We start from the raw sequence: 22357 nt of genomic DNA, 5'->3' as shown, positions 1-22357 counted from the left end.
CCTTTACATCTCCCTTCACGTCTACCACGATTGCAAGCGGCGCTGCTACCGCTTTCTTTCATACCGGAGCATGATGGCAACGCCTTTCTTCCCCCTTGCTCTTTCTGCTGCGCGTCGCACTGCAGATGGCATTGCGTTTAGTGGAATGGTTGATTGTTGTTGTTGGTTGTTGATTATGGTTGTTGTTGATTATGAATATTCTAATTCAATAAGAAAGTTGCAGAGCAACAAAAACAAAACAGTCCCCAATACAGCTTTCTGTTGCTCCACACGTGCGACATACAAGTGTTTTTCTGAGTGTAAAAGAGGCCCGCGAATACGAGCAACGTGCCGGGAGCGGCCAGCCACTGCCGCCAATAGGTGGAGGTATAAGATGGACACAAGGTGAACATATTGCAGCCAAGCACGAATCATGAGTACAGCACACCCTTAGCCTATTCTTATGCACTCACACACACGAACAATGCGTTGACGACACAGCATGCGCACAGAAGAGAACACATGTATACACAAAAGCGCGCGTACGCACTCAAACACATGCACAAATGCGATCGTTCCCCACGGCTGTCCAGGCCATGTCCTTCGCGGTAATGGCATTGTCGCTACGATATTATTCTATGTACGAGTCGTGAAAATGAGTGCTTGTAAGAGTCCACTCAACATCTTTGGGACCTTTTCGTTGCAGAATAGACATCTACACGCCCGCTGAGAACCTTGTTGCTTTCTCTCGTGCGACTTCCATGTTCCCCCATCGCGCACTGTGTGGTCTTCATTTGTGCACTCATTCATCCAATAGATTATTATAAGTAGTAAAAGTATTAAAATTACTTTTTTTTTGCTCAGTAGCAACATACGGAAAGGCTTTACCAATGCGGTCAGGCTAGCTGGAGATATATGAAAGCGCTGTATCGACAAGTGAAATCGTGGAATAAACAAATACATATTTCAGGAAGATTGGAACCAACTAAATAGACAGGTAAATTGAACAACAAAACGTATAAAAACAAGGATCGACTCCTGTTCCATCTGGTCTTCGGATAGGAGTATTAAACCGTCACATATTCAGTAGTGCGGCGTGCAACGTCCTCGTTCTTCGGCGCTGCTTCAGGAATGTCACCCAAGGAGTACGCGGAGCCCGACGTAACGTTGCATCCGAACGCCCGCGCAAACCCGGGAAGGTGCGGCACAACCACGTTGCAGGCGGCGAAGCTCCTCAATTTCGGTGTCGTTTGGCAGTATCTGAAGCAGCTGGCCATGTACAAGAGCCGTTCTGCGGGCAGCGCTGAGAAGTACGCGGTGGGCTTCGGCGACGACACCGTGGCAAGAGCCCTGCTCACCAGGTGTCCCGCGATGACTTGCTTCATCAGCTCCTCGATGTCAATCCCCGACGTTGTCCCGTTTCTAAAGCTCTGCAGACTGCTTTTAAGACTTCTCCTAAGGCGTTGAATGAAGTCTAGCAGCGCGGGTGGAAACTTCACTTGTGCCAGAGGCAGGGGATGGAAGTCCTTATCCTGCGAAGCAGCAACCAATTTGATACGGTATGCTTCAGCACGGTAGCAAGCTATCGTGGCACAGAGTAGCACAAAAGATGGCGAAGTGCCACCGACAGGGGCTTAATACTGCGGGATGATCCATCGTGAATTCATTCCTACCGGGAGTGAACAGCTCCAATTCGACTTTTAAACTGACGCTAAAAATAAATCCTAAGGCACTCGCTGCACAGAGTATGCATCTTCAATACAACAAGTAAACTTCTCGCTGACGGGAGGCCTGGTAAGCCGCATCGTCCCATGTATATTTAACCGCTCATCGGTAAAAAAAGACTAGGTGATATTCTAGATGAGCTAAACACTCAGCAGATTTCTAAAGCGCTTCCCACACAGGAAAACGCTAATATGAGACAATTTATTGAAATCCGTGACGTCAGACTGTATTCTCACAGGTCTAGCTGAACATTCTAAATAGGAAAGTTCTGTCATCGCGTTCTAACCACTTATTATCCTTATCCACTTACTACACATATACTGTGGCGAGGAAAGCATATGTCGCCTTGAAGTCCACTTGTAGAAACATCGGCTCCAGATTTCACCTTGTTCACGTTTTGCTCATTATTATCCTAATGCTCGAAGTGAGTAAAAATAAGAGTTCTGTAAAAAAACGACTCAAATCTCGCGCACATATTGGAATATATGAGAACCGAATTTTCGTGAAGCGGGTAATCGGATGTTATAAGTACTTCCAAGTACTTGTATAAGCAGCGTGTGTCGTCTTTTCTTGTGTCTCATCACTGTGTCCGTGTCAGTGCGCTGCTTCACCAGTATGGTACGGATGTTATAAATTTCACCATCTTTTCAATCTACCATCCTGTGAGACCTGATTGGCTCATGTGGCTTCTAGGGCCTCTCTGATTGGCTCAGCAAGCCAACATGGCGGAATTCGGCGGCATGGCCAAAGCGTACACTGCCAGAAATAGCACCCCGTAATATCACCTTGGTTCTACGCCAAGGACGCGCAGTTCTTGAGAACGGTCTCAAAAGGTCCACTTTTCAAGTTTTACCTACGGAACCTTGCAGTGAATCCTGTGCACAGAGCTTCCGTGCGTGAAAAGAATTGTATAAAATCCGTTGCAAGCAATGTTTCAGCTCGTGTTCGAAAGTACAACGTTTTGCTTTCATGAGAACGGCGGAATAGTGGCATGCACTATAGACATCATTGTGCACGTTAACACCCGCGAACTTCTTCTTTTGTTTTACTATGCAGTCGTACTAAATTATACATACATAAAGAAGCCAAAGATGCATTTATAAGCATAAAGATTAGAAGCTGTAAAGAACACGCATTTGCTCGATCTGTATATCAGGAAATATTATCGCTCATCGAAAGAAAATAACCCGACCCGACCGTAACTCATTTTACTATTGAAGCATGAACAAAAGAAAAAAAGCTGTACCTTCATGGCTGCAGCTCTTGAACGAAATCTACTATTACAGGAGGACACAGAATTGTGCAAGCGCTCACTTCAAATACGTTCATTGCAGTGAAGTCAGGGGTTACGTCAATCATGATTTACCAATATATTCAATCGGACTAGTGCGAATTTTCGCGCTTTGCTGGAGCTAATAAAAAAAAAAACTTTCACAGAAAATTACCTTCAAGAAACCGGCATCCACTCCCCACCTTGCTGCAGATGTGCCTATCTAGTGGCAAATAAATATATTGCCACATTTTTGCGTACGCGCGAGATAATACAGCCATAATTGCCTGAGAAAGCATCGTCAAACCCCGCGATGGTCCATTTAAAGGGGCCCTAAACCACTTTCTTTAGATGAGGGAAAGGCATTTGAAAGGAAAATTGGCTATTTCATAAATACATCGCCGCGAAAAATTGCTTCAATGCGTTCAGCAGAAGCGGAGTTGTTGACCGTCAAACGCGGCTTCCGCTGTGTTCCCGTTCCTTCTTCGATGACTTGCAATGCGGGGGCTGCGGCGTAGCACAACGCTGCACCTTCTAAATGTCACCGTGGCGCGCAATTCGAATTTCAATTTGGTTATTAACGTGGGCGCTTCTGATTTCCTTCCGATTTTCTTCCGATGACTTCCGATTTTGGTGCCTGAAAAGACGCGCCAGAGGTAAGCTAAACGCGGTTGTCCTCGGCAAACCGCAGTGCGCTTATCCAGTGGACTGGTGGCGGCATCCCACGGCGGATGCGGTACCTACGCTGCGTAGCCGACCGACTATACCAATGGGGCTCTTGCATTGCCCAGGGGGCGCTGCGAAAAAGGTGCTAAAAAGCGCCCTCTGCGCTAAAATGGGTCGTACCAAGCTCGGTCGTCTGCTTCGGAAAGCACGTTTACACTATGGACCCGCCACTTTCGGTTGTGTTGTTTCACGGCCTGCAGCGAATATCGGGCGCCGAAGATTTTTTCAGGGGTGGCACGCTGCGCAAAGGCAAGAAATTATGCAGTGCCGAATACGTGTACGCCGTTCAAGAATTGGGCGGCGAAGTTTTAGCACCGTGTCAATCGCAAGTGAAGCGAGTCGCGTACGAAGTGGAACTTCAGGTAAGGTTTGCACGCTAGCTGCTAGATTCAGGCGCACAAACGCGAGGAAATGCTTGCTATAAATGAATCCACAGCGGCGATAAGCAGACATCATGTGTACGGAACTGCTCGAGCACACGACGGTACGCGCCGCGATGTACGAACTGCTCGAGCGCACGATCGTACGCGCCGCGACGGCAGCGGTCTTTCGACATGCCGCGAAACGGCGGGCCTCCTGCAATCTTTGTTGACTGCATGCCGCTAAACAAGTAGTTATGCCTGCGTTGTAGTAGCGGCCATCTGTCCTTTTTAGTAACTGGTAATAACTGATGCAATGCATATGAGCTCGCACGTACGTGCGAATCGCGCTGCAGCGCGAGCTCGTACGCCGCTCGCTTGATGTAGGTTTTAATGACAGCGCTCGAACATCGATGTGCTGCAATCAATACTGCCTTGCTGCGTTGCCTCAACGTGCTGGCTTGAGATCAAGGATGAGCGCATTTAACTCTCTTAACCTGTGCTGCTCGTAGTGGAGTAGTGAATTGTCATCGAATGAGCCCGACCATTTGTGCTCATTTGCACACGCCTGGTCACTTCACCACTTCGCATCGGTCGAATTGTTAATTGTCGCTGTGGCCGGGTCTCGAATCGTGAATTACCAGCCATGCCTGCTGCTATGTCGGTCTGCTGTCGGGACTGTAGGTGCAAAAGACCGAACATTAGAACGCAAATAATCAAGCAAGCTTCAAGACAGGCGAAGCAGTCAGCATGGCGCGAAGTTTCGCTTACTCAGCGCGACGAACTGCAGCTATGCAGCGCGCCCGACGCTCCACTTCGTGAGGCCTTGAAGGAAAGCGGCAGAATATGATGTTGGGATTCAGGCCTTCTTGTTCATGGCAGCACACGAGGCAGAAGTAATGACGGTGACGCCTTCTCGAGGCTGGGCTAGGTCTCTCCGGATCGGCGCCACCGATTCCGTCTGCTCCCAGCATTGCGTCCCACGGCACACGGAGAGCCCGTTTTCGTTAAACTATAGGCTGCGGCGAGCTCGCAGCGTGGTCGGCATGGTCTGCGAGAAGTGATGAGCCTTTTTGCACTCGCAACAAGGCAGAAAAAAGTGCGAATCGACGCAAAACTCGGCCTAGAAATGTGCTTCGCCACAGCCAGGGCTCAATACGACCCAAGCTGGTACGACCCAGATGTCGTTTCTCGCGCCGCCACCAGGCGCCGCTACTATACCTCAAACTCCAGCGCAAGACGCCCATAGCAGCCGCGTATGGGAATCCGCTTTATTACGAAATAAAGCGTCCAGAAGAGAGTGAGGAGCAGGCTTCTCTTTGAAAAGAGAGTGTTTGAGAAAAACCTGACTTCGGGCAACGCTCGCAAGCTCCGTGCACCACGTACGACAGCAAAAGTTTGCTTCGAAGTTCACAGCAGCGTATGCAACTCGCGGGCTGTGTGATTTCACGAAGTCCGAGTGGCGGTTCAGGTCCCCTTTAACGTCAGTACACCGAGCGAGCACATTTCAGGTGCTGCTAACTTGTCGGGTTAAAGCAAAATACAAAGCAATTTACTCACCTGGAAGAACATGTAAAACACCATGTCCACCAGACCTCGAGCGATGAAAGTTCCAAGCAACCCCATGTTCACGGCTGCCGGATATTCGCGGTGGAACACGGGCCACAATAACGCATATGGCGGGATCGCTATCTCGCGTGCCACTAGAAGACGGTAGACGGGAATGGTTGCCAAGTGTGGAACATGCGCGAGGTTCCCCCTCTGGACGTTGGTGGAATCCTTGAGCACCGTTAGGGTAGAGTCCATCACCATGGTGTACAGGTCCAGAAATGACCGCAGTTTTTCGATATTTAGCTGAGGTACGAATGCGTAGAGCGCCTCTAGCTGCTCTTGCCTGATGGTCAAGTTGAAGGCACCTAAGGATAGCGTGTGCGCATATTCGGCTATACTGGAGGCGATCTCGCTGTCGTGACCAGCGACGACGTCCACGAGCGCTCGGAGCACGCGGGCGTAGATGTTGAAGATGGCAAGTCGCGATGCGCGATCAATCTTGTCCTGCTGGAACTTTCGGGCAGTCAGGGGCAAGGCAGTGTCGATCAGGTCCGTGCACTGCGCCATCACGTACCGGTCGATTCGGGAAAGCGCGCCTTTTGATTTCATCATAGCGTATGTTAAGTGTCGCGACGCAAAGGTCATCATCTTAAATACCAAGTACGCGCCCAGGTAAAGCTTTAAGCTAGCGGCTTTCTCCGGACTGCGTAGCTCGTCGAGGAAGCGGGAGAACTGCTCGAGCTGCAGGCACACCAAAATGTCCGGTGACCATTCCTGTGATCGGTCAGGCAGGTGGCGATTCACGGCCCTTCTCAGGCTCGCGTCGCTGTAGTTCATGTACTCGGGTATGTAGCTGGCCGCGTATTCGTTGCTGAGAATGTGCATTATCGCCCTGCAATAAGAGACGATGGGGCTGAAGTTATGTTTGAGGACTACGATATACTGTCTTTGTGGCGGAGATAATGTCATTCAGTGAGCTCTTGAATTCATTTGCATGAGTTACGTTAGTGGCCCGCACACGATTCAAACACAGAAGTTATCTTCAGGGGAGCTTTACAACACTACGTCTCATATGGAATAGCTCTTCAGCAAATAAGGAGGTCTCGCACCGACCGTGTGGTTGCACCCGCACACTGGAGTTTCTCCAGCGAGTATCACCAATATATTAAATTTTCTGGTTAGGTAAGAGTAGACGGATTTTCTGCTGAACTAGGGAAACACGTGCTTATAGGATAGAGCATCACATGCCAAGATAGATGCTCATATCGCACGTAAACTCTAAAATTGCAAAGAGCGTGCCGCGGCGGCATCGAACTGGACTCAGGATATTGGCTTGGAGATGTGAGGTGTAAATATTAGAGCCTTACGTCTCCATAGCCAAGAAACCATAAGGCGCGTTCACACTATGCCGACTCGACACCGACGACGAGAACAGAACGAAAAGATAACGACGCCGATGATTGCCCGACTAGCCGGGAGACTGTGGCACGTTAGGAGACATATTGTCACATAGGGCCGACAACGCCGCCGACGTGACCGCCGACAGCGAGTAGTCGCAGTGTGACAGGACTTTGTGACGTCGTCACAGACAAAACCTGCCGGTAGACTGTCGCTCAATCACTATTCGTGAAGTCGGCCGCAGAGCGAAAACATTCCATTGACAACGCGATTGCCGCAGCAGCTGTGGTTTTGTACGCACTTAATCCCGCTCAGAATTAATCGAAACACATTTCCGAAGCTGAAATGCATGATCGTCAGTCCAATTGCCAGCAGTCTGTGTCGAGCTAGAGCCGCAACCGATTTTGTTCAGCGAAGAGCATACTGCAGCCCAGGGGTTCGTGCACATATACCCAATACCTGGCGGCCTGAGCTAACGGCCTTGTCAAGCTATGCCGACACGACGCTGATTTCAGTTTACCCAGTTCAGTGTAGCTCACTTGCGCCCATAGCGACACGAAATGTACGGCTCTGATTTAATGCTGTCAGTCTCATTAGGCAGCTGCACTCGGATTTCTAGTAGTGCTTGGACTCGTATTCCGCGTACGACACTTGTAAATGTCTGCAGGAAGCCGCTTCGGAACAGGTCCCATGTCGTTAAGGCGGCTTCTCGGTTCTCGAACCATGTTCTGGCGGCGTCTTCCAATGCGAAAAATACATGTCGAAGTTTGCGTCGCCGTTCCAGCTGTTAAAAGCAGCGACCCTCTTGTATGTCTCAAGCCAGGTTTCCGGGTCCTCCAATGTTGAACCGCGGGACGTCGGAGGCTCCCTGGGCTGTTTCAGCACGATGGGGGACGTTGGGGCGGCCATTGGGATTGACTGGACGATGATCTTCCTGGTCGTCTCAGGCAAAAGTGCGTGCTCTGGGAGCAGTCCTTGCAGCCTGGTGGACGCACAGGGGACGCCGTCACGGTATGTCGGGTCATTCGCAGCATCAAATGGCGGGCGCTGGTTGTCATTGTGGCGGTAGTAAAACGTGGAACGTGAAAACGAGGGCCGACGCAATAGTGGTAAATATACCTCACGCGGCTTGAATGGAAGCATATGGGCTTGTCTTCTGGTGTGCCCGATTGGGCCGGATCTCGATAGCCTCAAAAAGTCAGGGTAGGGTGATGAAGAGAGGCAAGAGGTCTAACCGAAAGGCGGGGTATGGGAGCACATGGGCGGGCATTGTATATATATATATATATATATATATATATATATATATATATATATATATATATATATATATATATATATATATATATATATATATTGTTACGGTGAAGTGAAGGAAGAAGTTGGATTGGTCGAGAGGAAGACGAAGTCTGGCACTTGCCTGAACGCCATTAACCTCACTTGTAAATATACATTATTTTACATTCGTGGGCCTGCTTTCTTCCTGCAACATTTTGGTGGAAGGTGCGGGGTACAATCACGGAACTTCGCAGCGGACGTCATCTACCTGCCGCCACAATGGTAAATCAACCGACACAAGCGACAATGCCTCAGCAGCCCGTGCCAGCGGTCATCCTCACTCACCCGCGGGACCCAGGGACATTTTATGGCACGGACAACGCCGACGTCGAGGACTGGCTTACGATGTACGAGCGAGTGTGCGACAACAACAGGTGGGATCCAACAATGATGATTGCAAACGTGATATTCTATCTAAGAGGAACTGCGAAGCAGTGGTACGACACACACGAAGCTGACCTAACGAGCTGGGATGTCTGCAAAGAAAAAATGCGAGACCTGTTTGGTAGACCTGTCGATCGTCAGCTGGCAGCTAAAAAAGAACTTGCGTGCCGCGCTCAGACGTCCACAGAATCCTATGTCATGTACATACAGGATGTGCTGGCCCTCTGTCGCAAGGCTGATGACAACATGACCGAGGCAGACAAGATTGGTCACATACTTAAAGGTATTGCAGAAGATGCCTTCAATCTCCTAATGTGTAAGGATTGTGCCACTGTGGATGCAAATGTAAAGGAGTGCCGGCGCTTCGAACAAGCGAAGGGCCGCCGCGTCGCTCAAACTTTCGACCGGCTGCCCAATACCACCGCGACATCTTCTTGCGAAGACCCGCCGCGGTTCGTTCAGCCCGCAGGACCGGAAGATATCACGCGCATCGTTCGCCGTGAGCTTGAGGCCATGGCTCCGGCTCCAGTTCGTCCCGACTGTCGGTAAAGCGTGCCCGCTATCTCCCTTATACAAGCGGTCGTTCGGGAGGAAATAGCAAGTTTGGGCATTCCATCTCCCTGCTCGGTCCGCCATACAAACACCTACCAGATTTCTCCGGCCGCTCGCTCCCAGACGCAAAGCTTTCCGTCACGCCGTCGCAACCCAGCTGACTGGCGCACAGCGGATGATAAACCCATCTGCTTTAATTGTTCCGGTATTGGACACATCGCCCGTCATTGCCGTAACCATTGGTCGTCGCCTCCTCGGTGGTCGTCTCCGAGTCACTACCGCCAAGTACCAGACAATCGCACTTTCTCGCCCTATCCGCCGTCTAAGAACATCAACGCCGACAGTGCTCCACCAAGATCTAGCCGCTCCCCGTCTCCGCAAGGTCGTAGGTCCCGTTCGCCTCTCGTTCACCGCTCTTCGTCCCCTTCTGCAACCGGTCGCTTCGCTTCGGGAAACTAGGCGGTGCAGCTCCCGGAGGTGATGTTGCATCTACGACCCGGCCCACAAATCCTCTGTTGACCCTGCCTACATGTGAAAACCTACTGGACATTGAAGTTGATGGCGTCCCTGTTAGATCTCTCGTTGATACAGGAGCGCAGCTTTCAGTTATGAGCGCTGCTCTCCGCCGAAGGCTCAAGAAGGTTCTGACACCCGCCGTACTGGGCACTGTGCGAGTCGCCGATGGGAGTACTTCACCTGTCCTTGGAATGTGCACAGCACGTGTGACCATTGGAGGCCATTATACCATTGTTCTATTTATCGTCCTTGAACACTGTCCGCACGACCTAATTCTCGGCCTCGACTTCCTTTCCAAACACTCTGCCCAAACTGACTGCTCCACAGGTGTTGTACAGTTGGATCTGCCGCTTCCTGCCGACGCAACAACTGAGCTGAGTTTGCAAGGCTGTCTCCACTAGCGGCTACAAATGTCCTCCTGACGCCATGTCCTCCCGTACCTGATGGCGAGTACGTCGTGTCGCCACTTACTGACGTGGTTTTGCCGCGCAATATCGCCCTGCCGAGCACCTTAGTCCGGATCCGCGAAAACTGCGCTTGCGTGCCCATCCTCAATTTTGGATTTTCGTCGCATGTGCTGCCACACGGTATCGCCATAGCACATATCACTCCTTTGGAAGAATTTGAGGTTTCTTCTTTGACCTCTGAATCCTTCCTCAGTACCAACGGACCTTTGTCCCCCACTCCTCCGTCCTCGACGCCTACGGACGATGTTTCTAAGATTATCGCCCCAGACCTTCCTTCCGAGCAAACCGCAGCTCTTCTTCACCTCCTGTCATCTTATCGGGACATCTTTGATTTCGACGACCGTCCACTTGGTCAGACATCTGTTGTCACGCATCGCATCAACACCGGTGACGCCAGCCCCATTCATAGGCGGCCATATCGTGTCTCCGCAACAGAAAGGGCCATCATACAAAAAGAGGTAGACAGGATGCTGGACAAGGACATCATTGAACCTTCAAGTAGCCCGTGGGCATCACCAGTTGTATTAGTAAAGAAGAAAGACAACTCGTGGCGCTTCTGCGTTTACTACCGTCACCTCAACAGAATAACAAAGAAGGATGTTTATCCCCTGCCTCGCATTGATGACGCTCTTGTCTGCCTTCACGGATCCCAATATTTTTCATCAATTGACCTCCGCTCCGGCTATTGGCAGATCAGCGTCGATGAGATGGACCACGAGAAAACCGCCTTCGTCACTCCGGATGGTCTGCACCAATTTAAAGTGATGCCCTTTGGATTATGCAATGCGCCAGCTACATTCGAGCGCATGATGGACTCTCTCTTGCGCGGCTTGAAGTGGTCTACATGCCTCTGTTACCTCGACGATGTGATTGTGTTTTCGCCGAACTTTGAGAGCCATCTGCGGCGTCTCACAACCATACTCTCCGTGTTTCGCAGGGCTGGCCCTAAACTCCTCCAAGTGCCATTTCGGTCGCCGTGAAATTAACATGCTCGGCCATCTCGTCAACGCTGCCGGAATCCAACCTGATCCACAGAAAGTTCACGCCGTGCGAAATTTTCCTGTACCTTGTTCAACCAACGATGTCCGTAGTTTTCGGGGCTTATGCTCTTATTTCCGGCGTTTTGTGAAAAATTTTGCTGACATAGCTCACCCTCTCATTGACCTTCTTAAGAAAGACGTCTCTTTCTCTTGGGGACCGCTACAGGAGAAAGCCTTCTCTACCCTGATTGAGCGGCTTACCACTTCCCCGATTCTCTCCCACTTTGATCCTTCTGCGCCCACTGAAGTACGAACTGACGCGAGTGGTCATGGCATCGGCGCTGTCCTCGCTCAGCGTCAGCAGGGCCAAGACCGTGCCATCGCTTACGCTAGCCGCCTTCTTTCCACGCCCGAGCGAAATTACTCCATTACTGAGAGAGAAAGTCTCGCGCTCGTATGGGCGGTCGCGAAATTTCGGCCGTACCTTTTCGGTCGGCACTTCTGCGTCGTAACCGATCATCATGCCCTCTGCTGGCTCTCCACTTTGAAGGACCCCACTGGACGACTTGCACGTTGGGCCTTGCGTCTACAAGAATATACATTTTCTATTATGTATAAGTCAGGGCGCCTGCATAAAGACGCTGACTGCCTGTCCCGCAATCCAGTGGATCCACCGGACGATACTGATGCAGACTAGGACATCAGTGTTCTATCCCTCTCCGGCTTCCTCCATATTGGCGACGAGCAGCGCAAAGATCCTGTTCTTCGAACGCTTATGGAACGCCTAAGCTCCTCGCCCAATGACCCGTCCCTCCGGATGTTCACCTTCCGCGATGGAACTTTATACCGTCGTAGCGTTCGCCCTGACGGTCCGGAGTTACTCCTAGTCATTCCCAAGCACCTTCGACTAGCCGTGCTCCAGCAACTTCACGACGCTCCTACTGCTGGACATCTGGGCATCACTCGAACATACGACCGCCTGCGGCGGCGCTTCTTCTGGCCCGGCATTTATCGCTCTGTGCGCCGTTATGTCACTTCTTGCGACCTGTGTCAGCGCCGGAAGACGCCTGCTATGCCTCCCGCTGGTTTGCTGCAACCAAGTGACACCCCTACAGAGCCCTTCTTCCGTGTGGACCTAGACCTACTTGGCCCCTTTCCAATTTTCATCAAAGGAAACAAATGGATTGCTGTGGCAACCGATTATGCCACGAGATATGCCATCGCATGAGCGCTACCAACCAGCTGCGCTACAGATGTCGCCGACTTCTTACTATACGACGTCATCCTGCACCACGGCGCCCCTCACCAGTTGCTGACGGATCGCGGCCGCTACTTTCTATCGAAGGTCGTCGATGATCTGCTCCGCTCCTGTTCTACACAACACCAGATTGCTACCGCGTACCACCCTCAAACGAACGGCCTCACCAAGCGACTCAACCGCACCCTAACTGAAATGCTGGCCATGTACGTTTCCGACGATCACCGCGACTGGGACGTCGCTTTACCATACATCACTTTCGCATACAACTCGTCCCGTCACGATACTGCCGGATTTTCACCATTTTACCTGTTGTATGGCCGCGGCCCCACCTTGCCCTTTGACACGTTGCTACCTTCCGCAGTACAATCACCCAGCACTGATTACGCTCGCGATGCTATTGACTTAGCCGCCCAGGCCCGAGAAGTCACCCGTCATCGCCTCACAGTCTTGCAAGCTTCTCAAAAGCGACACTACGACCTTCGGCACCGAGACTCCCATTTTTTACCTGGTTCCCTTGTCCTTCTCTGGACGCCTTCACGTCGCGTCGGCTTGTCCGAAAAACTACTTTCCCGTTATTCTGGACCATACCAGATCTTACGCCAACTGTCCGACGTGACATACGAGATCGCCGCAGTCGGTCAGCCTTCAGTGCATCGCAACGTCACCAGCGATGTTGTTCACGTCGCCAGGCTGAAGCCCTATGTCCCCCCATTAAGTGAGGCTCCATAACTTGCACCGGGACGGCGCTACTCCACCGGGAGGGTGATGTTACGGTGAAGTGAAGGAAGAAGTTGGATTGGTCGAGAGGAAGACGAAGTCTGGCACTTGCCTGAACGCCATTAACCTCACTTGTAAATATACATTATTTACATTCGTGGGCCTGCTTTCTTCCTGCAACAATATATATATATATATATATATATATATATATATATATATCTATATATATATATATATATATATATATATATATATATATATATATATATATATATATATATAGCGTGAGAATTTGCGCAGTGGACAGGCTACGTCGCTCAGGTAGCCGTACTTAACAGTCTGTACAGCGATGTTTCATACTCTCTGGAGAGCGCTGTGCATGCGAAGCTTCCTGGTTGCTCCTAATGCACCATTTCTGTTTTTAATAAACAACGCTTCATAATGTACTGGATCACCACACATAATTGCTAACTTTAGGAGCACTTGGATGTGAATGTTGATTTCTATTAATTGTGATAACAGCTATTCATTACTCGAAAACTATTCGAAAAGTATTCAATATTCGGTTCGATCCCATTCGTTTCTGGTAGCGTTCCACTCGTATTCCATTCGTCTCGAAAATCAATATTCGCACACCCCTAGTCAGAATAATAACTCTTGCATTCTCAATGACACTCAGTGTATTTAATGCATTGTATTAACATGCTGCTAGCATTTAATATTTAGGGTAATGAACAGGAACGGACCCTAATAAGGGAAGCTGCTTCTGAACGGAAATGTGGCTGTGTTCTTTCAGTAAAAAAGAGAAAGGCTATAGACATTCGGACCTATTCAAAAGTGAGTCTCTAGTCAACCTTGGAGCTTATACATGAAAAGCAAATTAAGGGTGATATCCGGTGCACTATTACCATCATAGCAACGAAACAAAAGGAGACCACATCACTAAAAAAAGTTAGTGTTATACGCACAGTAGCTCTGTATAGTGCTTTAAATAGATGCAAACATGGTGAAATTGCCTGCAAAATGAATAGACTAAATCGAGAAAGCAAGTTTGTAGGCAGCTTAAAGGCGAGGCGTCCTCATTTAATGTGTGCAGATTATTGCTTCATGCCTTTTCTCGCCAACCGGTACCTCTGCGCAACAGCTACGGCTCCCTGCAGCAGAATAACTTGAAAGAGTCACCATGATTATCTCCCTGTAGTCTGGAAATAGTGTTATCTGCATTTAAGCATAAAAGATTATTTGGCAACTTGAAATGGTAAATCTTCAAACTGAATAGCAAGGGCCATTGAATTTATATTCAGCATTGGAATTATTTGCACAGCCTTACTTGAAAGGCTTTACAAAAGCCTGCGACTAATACCCTTTCAAAATTGCTTATCTCTGCGAATCACAGAAGCATTGCCCTGCCTGTTCCTTCTGACTCTGTCTATATTACATTAAAAGGGCATGTGCGATGCCATTTGGGTAACTTTCCAATACCTTCAACATGACAGCGAACATACTTTCTTTCTGTTACTGTTACAAACACTTATTAGTTAATCTGCCATGATATCGAAAACCAAGACAATGCATATGGACGCACTTGAAGTTAAAAACAGGAATCATTTTACTTTTAGCCAAGCTGTTCCACAGAAAGAAAGTTAAAACACGGGGAAGGATACAATTACAATACCTACGATGTTAGGTCATCAGAGTCCCGCAACCGAGCACCATAGGTCTTAAAATCTGGTTCTATTAAATTTTCTTTTTGGTTGAACGGCTTTGTTAACGTTAGCTGGGACGCATGGTCCATGTGTGTGTGAATTATGATACTAATTTGATAATGCTTCTGTCTGTTCCCCTGTGAAACGGAAGTTGTCTAAATAGCACCGTGTTTAAGGCATGTGTTGATACAATGTGGTTTTTCTAGAGAAAGCCCAACAAGTGGCTCAAGCTAGGTCAAACCTTATCGGCAAAGGCATTTTAACAACAAAGTACATGTTGTTCACAGCTCGTATTCGAGAGGTCAGGAGCGCGAATTAGTAAGTGATTAGGCAAAAAAAGTAGCGTTGATGGTATTCTGCATACCAACAACGAGGTTACCCGTCTGGAACTATTGACGTGTCCGATGTGGACTACCAGCTGTCGGCATAGTTTAAGGTGGAGTGGGATGCCTGGGCGAATCAAAAATAGAGACGTGCAGTCTTCTGGGTTGCTTATGAGTCGATCTTCACAACTTTCAGGTCTAATAGCAGAAGGAGTGTCACTAAGACAATTTTGCGAAAAATCAAGGCAGGCTCAAACGCAGCTACCAGTGGGATGAAATGTGTCACAAGGGAGATCGAACCTTCGAAACAACCACGATAAGTATTATATTGGCAACGCAGAGTGGTACATCCTGGTGATTTCATGAGTGCGGAGTTATGGGTTAAGGATATGGAAGAGGAGAAGGATTTAAAAGCAGGAAATGAGCTGATGAGCTCATAAAATGGGCCGAGTAAGGCAGGCAGTCGTTCGTCACGTTTGTATTACAGAAAAGAGAGGGATTCGGCAGTGGTTCATCACGTTTGTATTACAGAAAAGAGAAGGATTCGACGAGTGCTGAAATCAAATTCTAGCTTGCCTTGACGACCTTCTCAAAGGGACAACGTTTTATCGTTTATCGTGTATAGCCTCTACGCAAGGCACAAATAGCTAGGTTTCCAGTGCCAACACTGCTAACCATCTCTGAAGATGGATATGGTATACAATGTGTATGCTTGATTAGGAAGTCAGCTAACACTGAAATGATGGTGAGGTTCTTGAGTGCACAAAGGAAAAGGTAGGCGTGATAGTGTGTAAGGCATTCAGTTCAGATTATGCCCCTGTTTATGGCAACATATGAGAGCAAGTGATGCGTCCCTTGAAGTATTAAAAAATGAATGAAAATTATTAGTAGCATTACGTACAGGTTTATCATAAGAGAGACCTTGCACGCACTGATTAATGCACGTGCAACAGAAATAGATAAGTAAAATAATCTCTTTACCTACCTTCCAAGTTGCACACCCTGAATATAGCCTTGATTCTAAAGAGCTAGAGCGTCTGTAAAGCTTTATTAAATACTTGGTGAAAATTTGTGCTAAGAGAACTTCAGTGGGCCTATTGCTATAGAACACAGGTAGGCTTAACAACAATCACACTGAATCAATGCACAAGACTCTGAAGTACTCCTTCTTTGGTGGCCGAATAAATGTGTGATGGCAAAAACTAATCTATGTAGTTTTTACCTTGACTGCTGACAAACTTTTCAACAGAGCTGTCGCACTTATAAAACGCCAAGTTGACCATAGCAAGTCGGCCATCTTCAAAAAGCACTCAGAAATTCAGATGCCTGATATTGACAGAGTGGGCGATGGCCTATGGCTGGTAAAATATCAGAGCACAGATAACTTTCATCACATCGTGAGGAAGACTGCTAGAGCTTTTACAGGTTGTGAGCTTCATTTCAAGCACTACGAGGCTTCCCATAACATGTACACACGCACATATCCTGACCATGTAATATATGTGCGCAAGTGCGAGCACACTGACGCTGTTGCTTTGGTGGAGCTGAAGTCAAGCAAGTTACCGAGGCTTGAAGACAGCTGCTCTGGTGTTTCTCTTGATAATGGCAGTCAAAGCTTTCATGTCACTGGTGATCCCAGCTGTATAATGGCCAGTGCTCAAGGTACCATGCAGAGCTCAAAGCAGTGTTCGAAAGAAGAAAAGGCAGAAAAGAAACTTGAAAAGGTCCAAGTGCTAACTGAGGCTACTTTTTAACAGATGCTAAAAAAAACGTCCTGGAACAAGCTGCGAGCAGCTGGATTCGATGGAACATGACTTAACGAAGTTTATTGCAGAAGACAAGCTTGCAGACGTGAGAGAGCCTGCAGGGAACGTTAAATTGGCACCTGCAAACAAAATTTAAGAAACATCGCAGGTATGCAGCACCCAAAAAGAGCAACTCTAAAATGGCACTAGGCCTTCAGCGAACTATGCTGATAGGTATGAGAGGTACATGGCGGGGAAGGCGCGCATGCTGGTCTCTACCGTGGGTTGAACAAAACGGCGAAGACGCTCAGGTGATTCGTGACCATGCCGGACCCTCAGGCGACAACGTTAGCTACATCTTCTCTTCGGATTTGTCAAACAGCGACAGCTACGATTCCGACGAATTCAACAGCCACGAATTACCGTTCGCATTCGACCCGCCACCACCGAGATCCTGCGTCTGTTTGCAACATATCGCGCTGCAACATGAACCCGTACCCAGGGTAGCTGATTTTATACGCTGTGCTTGTTGTCTTAGGTGTTCGACCCTTTCTCGGGGAAGCTCTTCGCATACTAACGGTAGGATGCGGAGCACCACTTTCCGCATTTCTATCCCGCAAGAACGCCGCTGACAGTCCAAAGCCCCGACCTATGCATTTGTTTGCATCGGCAGGTACAGCGACCGCTCGTCGTGCGCTTGAGATATAATGCTAGCCGCTCATCAGTGACGTCAATGTCATAGCATAGCAAAACACGCAGATTTCATATATGTAAGCACCTTTGCATCACTCTGAGTCGCGCTGATATCGCGCTGATATAAGCAACCACACGTGTTCAAAAACAACGTTTGAGCGGAAGACCATAGTACGGGAGCGTTGTCATGCGGCCTACTTATCATTCTTGATATTCTCTTCATGCACACAGCATGTTCCTTGAATTAGGAATCGGTTAATACATTGCGCGTATCACGGTTCATTTACAGAACGCACCCTTTTCTGGCGGAAACGCCAATGCCGTTATTGACACCATTGTCAGGTGAACGAGGTGGTTTTTTACGCGGCTGTATCAAAGGGGCCTCCGCTTGCTGCCTACTTGGGATACAAGGCCGACAGTGTGCCTCGGAAGCTAAATAATGAAACAGCATAAAAATACGTAGAAATACACACATTTATGTAGCCACATTTATTTTAGAGAAATGCCGGCGTGCGCGGCTGGCCACTTTCGAGAAGGCAAATTACAGATTTTGATAGCTCAGCGTTTCATCTCTACTACTTTTCTCTGTTTGCACCGTACGAAATGACTACTTGATAAATTCAAAATGAGTATGGTCAAAGTTGAACTAGAGAAGCGGTTTTCTTCACTCAAATGGCTTAATTAGCTTCAGGTTAGTAGCTCAGGTCCGCCATCAGTAGACGCACGAAATGCTCGACTGTGACAGGCATAAACTCGGCTGAACATCAACATTGGCTAAAAATGTGTGTGCGGCTGGCGAGGGCTGAAGCTTAGTGCATCCAACAGCGCAACACCACTTGCTTCCATTCTCTTGCCCGTCATCAGAGAATGCAAGTTTCCGCGACGGTAACTTTTCACGACAAACTCCAGTGGCAAATAACAGTGGCACCAGCACAAGTGCTGGTAGCGCGATCCTATTGACCCACACGCCCCAAAGAGGAGAAGTAAGGAATATGTTTTAAGGGTTAGCGGGGTCCCATTACACTGGAAAAGAGGGATGGGAGTGGTTCCCAGTTAGGCGAATACTGGAGGAGCACTATGTTTTCTTATGCCAACCGCAAGTTAAGCTTATTGCAGAGAGGAGGCCTCAACAGCACTGTACAGGTAGGGTCGTCCTGAAGGAAAGTTTCCAACCTCCCTGAAAAGGAATCGCAGAAAAGTTGGCTCGGAGAGATAAAGACAAAGAATATGATGAGATGACTTCTACTAAGGCTATTACGCATGTGCCTCTGCCGCCGGAGGAGGAATATGCGCAGTAGGCTTAGGAGGAGTACGGTCACGTTTTTTAGCTGTGCAGTACATGCGCTTTTCTTCCTGTGCTTCACTACTGGGCCTGATCCAGAGATTTCCTGCTCGACTGGGATGTAGAGTGGCTGCAGAGCGATTAATGCTGACACATTATTATTGCAATGTTGTTATTTTTGTGACGTATTTATTTCGAGGCTATACGGAAGTTGATTTTCATGACTGGCCGGAGAATACGAAAACCGAGTCCTTCTGGAAGGCACTGTTAAGAATCCTTCTCGCGCGCGGCGCCGATGTCATGAGCCACGTCGAACTGTTGCAGACTAAGTTAAAAATACGTCAACATGGCTGTTCGCAGTTTGAGTTTACATCAATGGCCTTGCTTTGCTTGAGTCTTCACAGCACAGGGTGCGGAATGAGGCAGATAAGATGCAACACAGAAGAATGCTGAGCTGATAGAGGTGTTAACCTGGTATACTGAGCTTCGGGGCAGTTAGAAGCAGTCAGCTAACCTTTCTATTGCTGATCTGTATCCACTGCAGAGGTTGCGCTCAGTAAGAGATCGTTGCAACTAGATGGAAATGAAAGGTTCAGAAAAATTCTTAGCTCATAAATGTTGGCTTCATTAAGCCCATTAAACTACATCTATGGCGCGCGCTTTCGTTGGGAACTTGGACTGCGTCTTTCGTCTTTCCAATACAAAGTGCGTTGTAGGTGCACAGCATGATTTTCATGCCGGCTGAAAGTGCATGGGCCTAGCAAAACCAAGCCCCTTTGTTTGGCGCCTAGTGATGTGAGAATCACCAGTATAAAGACAGCAGCCTCATGCAAGTACTGTTTCTGTAGTAAAAGGGAAAACGGTTGTAAATCGATCTTGACCTCACACCATACAACCAAAAAGGGTATATTGGTGTGAGTAAGACATATTGACACCCTCATTATCTTTTAAGGGTGTTAATTATTTTACTGTAACGGAAGACACTCAGCGGGATTTTTCTTGACCGCGAAAGTACCTTCAGCAAGCTGAATGCTTGCTGAAGCTGCATGCTTGCTGAAGGTATTTGTGCCGAGGTTGTCGGCTCGTCGCGCAACGAACAAATATAGAAACGATTACCATGACGTAAAACTGCGATGTGCGTCCTTATTTCACAACATGTTTCCGGCTTCTAAGCGCAGGTGGTGGTGACAGCATCGAGTAGAGTTACTGGCTGAGCCCCCATAACTAGACATCTTCTACACCATTTAAAAAGTCCTTGCTGAGGAACGCTCAATAGTGTTTTAAAACTACCATATGAGAAGAAGAAATACGGAGCTGCACAAACTTACTCGTGTGTACTAACGACGTCGTTGATCATAGGGTCGTAGGACTGCCCGGCTGTACCGACACGTTCAGCACAGAGGCGCAGAAAATACGTAAGCTGGTTTTCGTTCGCCAGATCCGAGGTCATTGCGTTCCATAGGAATAACCCTATGTCGTGCATCACATAAATCACGCTCTGTCGAGGCCTTCGTGGGTGTCGGCCTATCGCGAATGTCCAGACAAGTGAGAACCCGTAATCCAGCGACGCGGCCGCCATAATGTCCAGAACCTGAAGTAGAGAAAAAAATTGCAATCGGTGAGGACGCTTGCGCGGACCGTTCACCACAGCTCAAATATTTGAAATAATCTGTGGAACCGAATCAGGCACTGCACAAAACGTGCATATCCAACGGACATACTTGAATGCTTAAGGAGAAAAGCTTTCCTGAAGGGGTTAAATAAATGCTATACAAATCGTCATAATCTGCACGTCGTTTGGCAGCCTAGCGATTCTGCCTGCCGACAACACGAGAAGACGCGGGAACCTTCATCACTCGAACCACGCGACCGTTCATTACGCTGTCTTGCGGATCCCCCTACTTTACTATGACATTGTCTCCGTGGTTGGCTCACTTCGTTATTTCACTGCCTGTTGGATCGGCCCACTTTACGAGGCGAGAAACCGGCATACTAGCCAAACCACGCGAACGGAGGCATAAAAGGCGTCGCCTAACAGGGGAGCTATGCGCTTCATGCCAGTATTTGTTGCAGTCAGAATATATAAGTAACAGTTCAATATCAAGAAAGGAGCTGACAGGTGGAACAGCACACTGTGGTATACAGTTTCTAAACAGGGACAAGGTGCCTCAGAAAGGCTGGAACCCCCGCCGACAACAACCGCACGTGATGTCACTGCACAAACCCTTTAAAACTAACACGCCGAGGATGACGAGGCCGCCTTTGACGAAGATAGGTCCTCCTATCCAACCGTTGGCCTGCGTTTCTGAGGCACCTTATCCCTGCTTACAAATTTTATACTTAAGTAACAGTTGTTGCTTCATTGACTAATACCGTAGAGAACAGAATCCGGCTACCGGCACATACGCACTACAGATGTGCCAACGCATAAGCTGACATGTTATGCGAGTGCTGTTCTGTGTTCTAGCTGTTCGGCAAGACGATGGTGGTGGTGGCGGCCACAACATGCAAAGGCCAGGTGGGCTGTGAGTACGTGGCTATGAGGGACGCCCTATTGGTGTGCTCCGGATTATTTTCACCAGTGGGAGTTCTTTAGGCTGTACCCAAAGAGTGTACTCGAGGTTTTTCATGCATTCCACCCCATCCCTTCGAAACGGCGCCTGCGCGGGCGACCTCATGTACCGAGTCCCCACGGTGGATAGGGCTTGTAAGTTATGACGTGTTTTCTTGTGATTATCCGGCGTCACTTATTGTTGAGCTTAATGTGGCATCCGGACCCTGCCTGTTCCTTCACTCCTCTATTAAGCTTGACCTACTAACTTCGCCTAAACCTTATTCAACGTCCAGTTTTAACTGTATAATTATACATGTAGGTATTAGCGACGATGAAATGAAGTGCTCTGCATAATTTTGAACTCCTTCGACTTCATAAATGTCAACTGAGTGTATGACGAGCGTTATTTTTTCACACCTGCCTCCTCTGTAAGCATTGCTTGGGGCTTTGAGATCCTGTATCGATTTTACTCCACGCAAGAAGCATTGTGGAAGGGCATGAAGAAACCTATTTTTTTATTACATCTCACAGGCATACGCATGCCCCGGAGAAAAGTTATATGGACCAGGCAGGCACTCTTCAGCAAGAAACTTTCCTTCTCCACTGATGGGTGTGAACTTGAGAAAATTGTTGCTGCGGAATTGCGCAAGCTAGTGGCAGCATCGTGAAAGGGTGAAATTGTCATTGACCCTAGTGCAGTACGAAGCTGAAACGGAAAGCTATATGGGTTTCTCAGCAAGAATGCTTCGCAGTTGAGGAAAAATTCGTCCTAGTCCGGTTTTCCTTTGTAGCTTCGTGCCGCAATCACGTGGATGAACTTTTTTATGC

General features: G+C 48.4%; 1 protein-coding gene across 2 annotated transcripts in view; it reads right to left on the bottom strand.

Moving 5' to 3' along the window:
• Positions 1-236: 236 nt before the first annotated feature.
• LOC135907897 (endothelin-converting enzyme 1-like) overlaps positions 237-22357 on the bottom strand; it is a 32523-nt gene continuing 10402 nt past the window's right edge. For both annotated transcript variants that reach the window (XM_065439671.2, XM_065439662.2), the window contains 3 exons: positions 20304-20566; positions 5620-6502; positions 237-1511 (listed from right to left, as the gene is read on the bottom strand). In XM_065439671.2, coding sequence (XP_065295743.1) covers positions 1047-1511; positions 5620-6502; positions 20304-20566 — 1611 coding nt within the window. In that variant the 3' untranslated portion in view covers positions 237-1046. The remainder of the gene's footprint in view (positions 1512-5619; positions 6503-20303; positions 20567-22357) is intronic.

The sequence above is a fragment of the Dermacentor albipictus genome, chromosome 1 (assembly GCF_038994185.2).
Source record: "Dermacentor albipictus isolate Rhodes 1998 colony chromosome 1, USDA_Dalb.pri_finalv2, whole genome shotgun sequence".
Lineage (NCBI taxonomy): Eukaryota > Metazoa > Arthropoda > Arachnida > Ixodida > Ixodidae > Dermacentor > Dermacentor albipictus.
Note: the sequence above shows the minus strand (reverse complement) of the source record. Positions and strands in the feature narration are given on the sequence as shown.